At 32.8% G+C, this 2,291-nt stretch overlaps 1 protein-coding gene across 1 annotated transcript in view; it reads left to right on the plus strand.

Annotated features, from left to right (window-relative positions):
• LOC108363607 (uncharacterized) overlaps positions 1–2,291 on the plus strand; it is a 19,373-nt gene that overhangs the window by 2,780 nt on the left and 14,302 nt on the right. Inside the window, exon 2 of the mRNA XM_017617005.1 lies at positions 434–625. Coding sequence (XP_017472494.1) covers positions 434–625 — 192 coding nt within the window. The remainder of the gene's footprint in view (positions 1–433; positions 626–2,291) is intronic.

Raw genomic sequence — 2,291 nt, forward strand, 5'->3', positions numbered from 1 at the left:
TTAAAGAAATTAAACCCCAAGGATTTCTCTGAAAAATTAATACTCACAGAAGTCTACAATGAACTAAATACTCTCCTAACTACAATTAATTTAGCAAAAAATAACAACTTCCTGTCAACTTCATTAGACTTAGAAGAAATCACAGAAATCATTGCGAAAGAAAAAACAAATGTTTTAACCATAAATATTTTAGAATATGCAGAAATTAAAATTGTTAAATTCAAACAAATCTTTGTAACAGTTTACAAATACCCAAAAATCAAAGAAAAATGTGAACAATTCTACATCCACTCATTAGCTTCAAAAAAAGGAAAATTAATTATGGATAAAAATATTGCTTTATGCAAAGGAAATCAATACGTAAGAATCAACTCAAGTAGCACACTGGTGTATAACTTGGTGTAAATTTGTGAATTTTGGTGCAATTAATCAGATTTATACCGAAATTCGGATATCTACACCAATTTATGCACCAGTGTGCTACTTGAGAATAAATGTAAAGATTTTATAGATAAAACTATATGTAAGCAGAATAAAAGGGACGAATGTACAATACAAATATTAGAGAAAAATAATGCTCAATGTAAAATGATAAAAGAAAAGAATCCAACCTTTATTAATTATGGTAACGGAAACATTATTCTTAGCGGATTAAATATATTAAACAACGAGATTTTAGATGGAGATTTTTCAATTTATTTCAAAACCAATATAACATTAAATAATGAAGAATATATAAACATTAAGGAAACTATGGTAAAAAGACTCCATAAAATGCATAAAGAAAATTTAGGTATATTAGAATACTTAGAATCTCAATCAGAATACAAGTTCAATAATCTAGACGAAATATCATCCATATTTGTACCAACTGAACAAAATCCAATTAAGGCTACATTTATAACTATATTAATTATAACCCTATTAATCACAATAACCAAACTATTATTAGAATTTAGAGTAAAGAGAAGGAATATACTTTATCAAAGAGCACTAATACAATGTCAAAAAGACCATGAAGGAAGAAAACGAAAATTACTAGAGTCCAAATTGTAAATAAGGACATTTAATTTTAAGAGGGAGGAGATTTATATTACATTTACATTGAGCCCAAATGCGTCATTTGGGCGAGAAATCTCAAATGCGAGGCCAAATCACGCATTTCTCCATACAAATTCACATTTCCAGAATGACGCATTTCGACGCATTTACACAAAATCACGAAACAAATGCGTTCCAATTGCCGTACTATTTTATTGAACGCACTCAGAAACAAAAGTTCCACAAAAGCTTTGGTTTGTCTTTGACATTTGGAATTTTTCAAACACAAAACAAACACAACGAAATAAATAAATCTTTGAAATTTGTGTGTAAAAATTGTTAATTTATACAAGAGCTTTACACATTTTTAGTTTAATCAAAGAATAATTGCCTTTTTGTGTCCAAAAAGCGTTAACAATATAATAAATGTAGTGTTTGTTTACATACATTTTGTTTTTGTCTTCCCTTTTCATTTGATGAGAAGTCAAAGCAAATGCGGATCAAGCAGTGTAAACACCTTCAAATGACTGATTTCAANAACATTCAATAAGTGGGACCAAGGCGCATCCATACAAAGTCCCGTGTATTTTGTTATTGCTTTTTGGTACAGGAGGATGTCAAAACGAAAGGGAATAGGAGATAATTTTCGTCATTTCGTTTTTTGGACATCCTAAACTTGCGCCACTTCGTCTTGGATGACATTCTCCTGTACTGGTGTAGAGACAAAAATATCCTACCAGCTGATCAATCAACTCCACCTTGTATTGATGCGCCTTGAGTGGGACTGTGTGCATTGCTCAGCTGGCGCTCTTCGTATGTGAAACACACATGTGCTCAGAGAGCGGTCAGCATTCTTTAGGGGTGGCTCACAAGCATGAATATGTTCCGCTCTCAAACCAAATCGTGGTTGCCTCAACTAAGATTTGGAAACTGTTGTTAATAATCTCCTAGTTGGCCGACCAATAAATGCCACACATCTATTTGGTTCAAAGACTTTAATCCAAGTGAAGTATTCAAGATGTACAAGATATAAAAAAATGAGCTTAATATATGTAGCATTAATATAAATGTGTATGTAACAGAGTAAGAAATTCAACATGGTAAGTAAATAAGTGGAGTGCAATGGGGTATAGTCATTGCGCTGCGACTCTTGCGTCCTCGTTCGCGCACTCTGGGCAACGTGAGCAACCCATGTGCGAGATGCGGTAACCAATCCGAGTGGAGCCTTGGGTCACGGCAGAAAGAGAGGG

The sequence above is a fragment of the Rhagoletis zephyria genome, unplaced genomic scaffold (genome assembly GCF_001687245.7).
Source record: "Rhagoletis zephyria isolate East Lansing unplaced genomic scaffold, Rhagoletis_zephyria_1.1 Rzeph_scaffold_01315, whole genome shotgun sequence".
In the NCBI taxonomy this organism is placed as follows: domain Eukaryota; kingdom Metazoa; phylum Arthropoda; class Insecta; order Diptera; family Tephritidae; genus Rhagoletis; species Rhagoletis zephyria.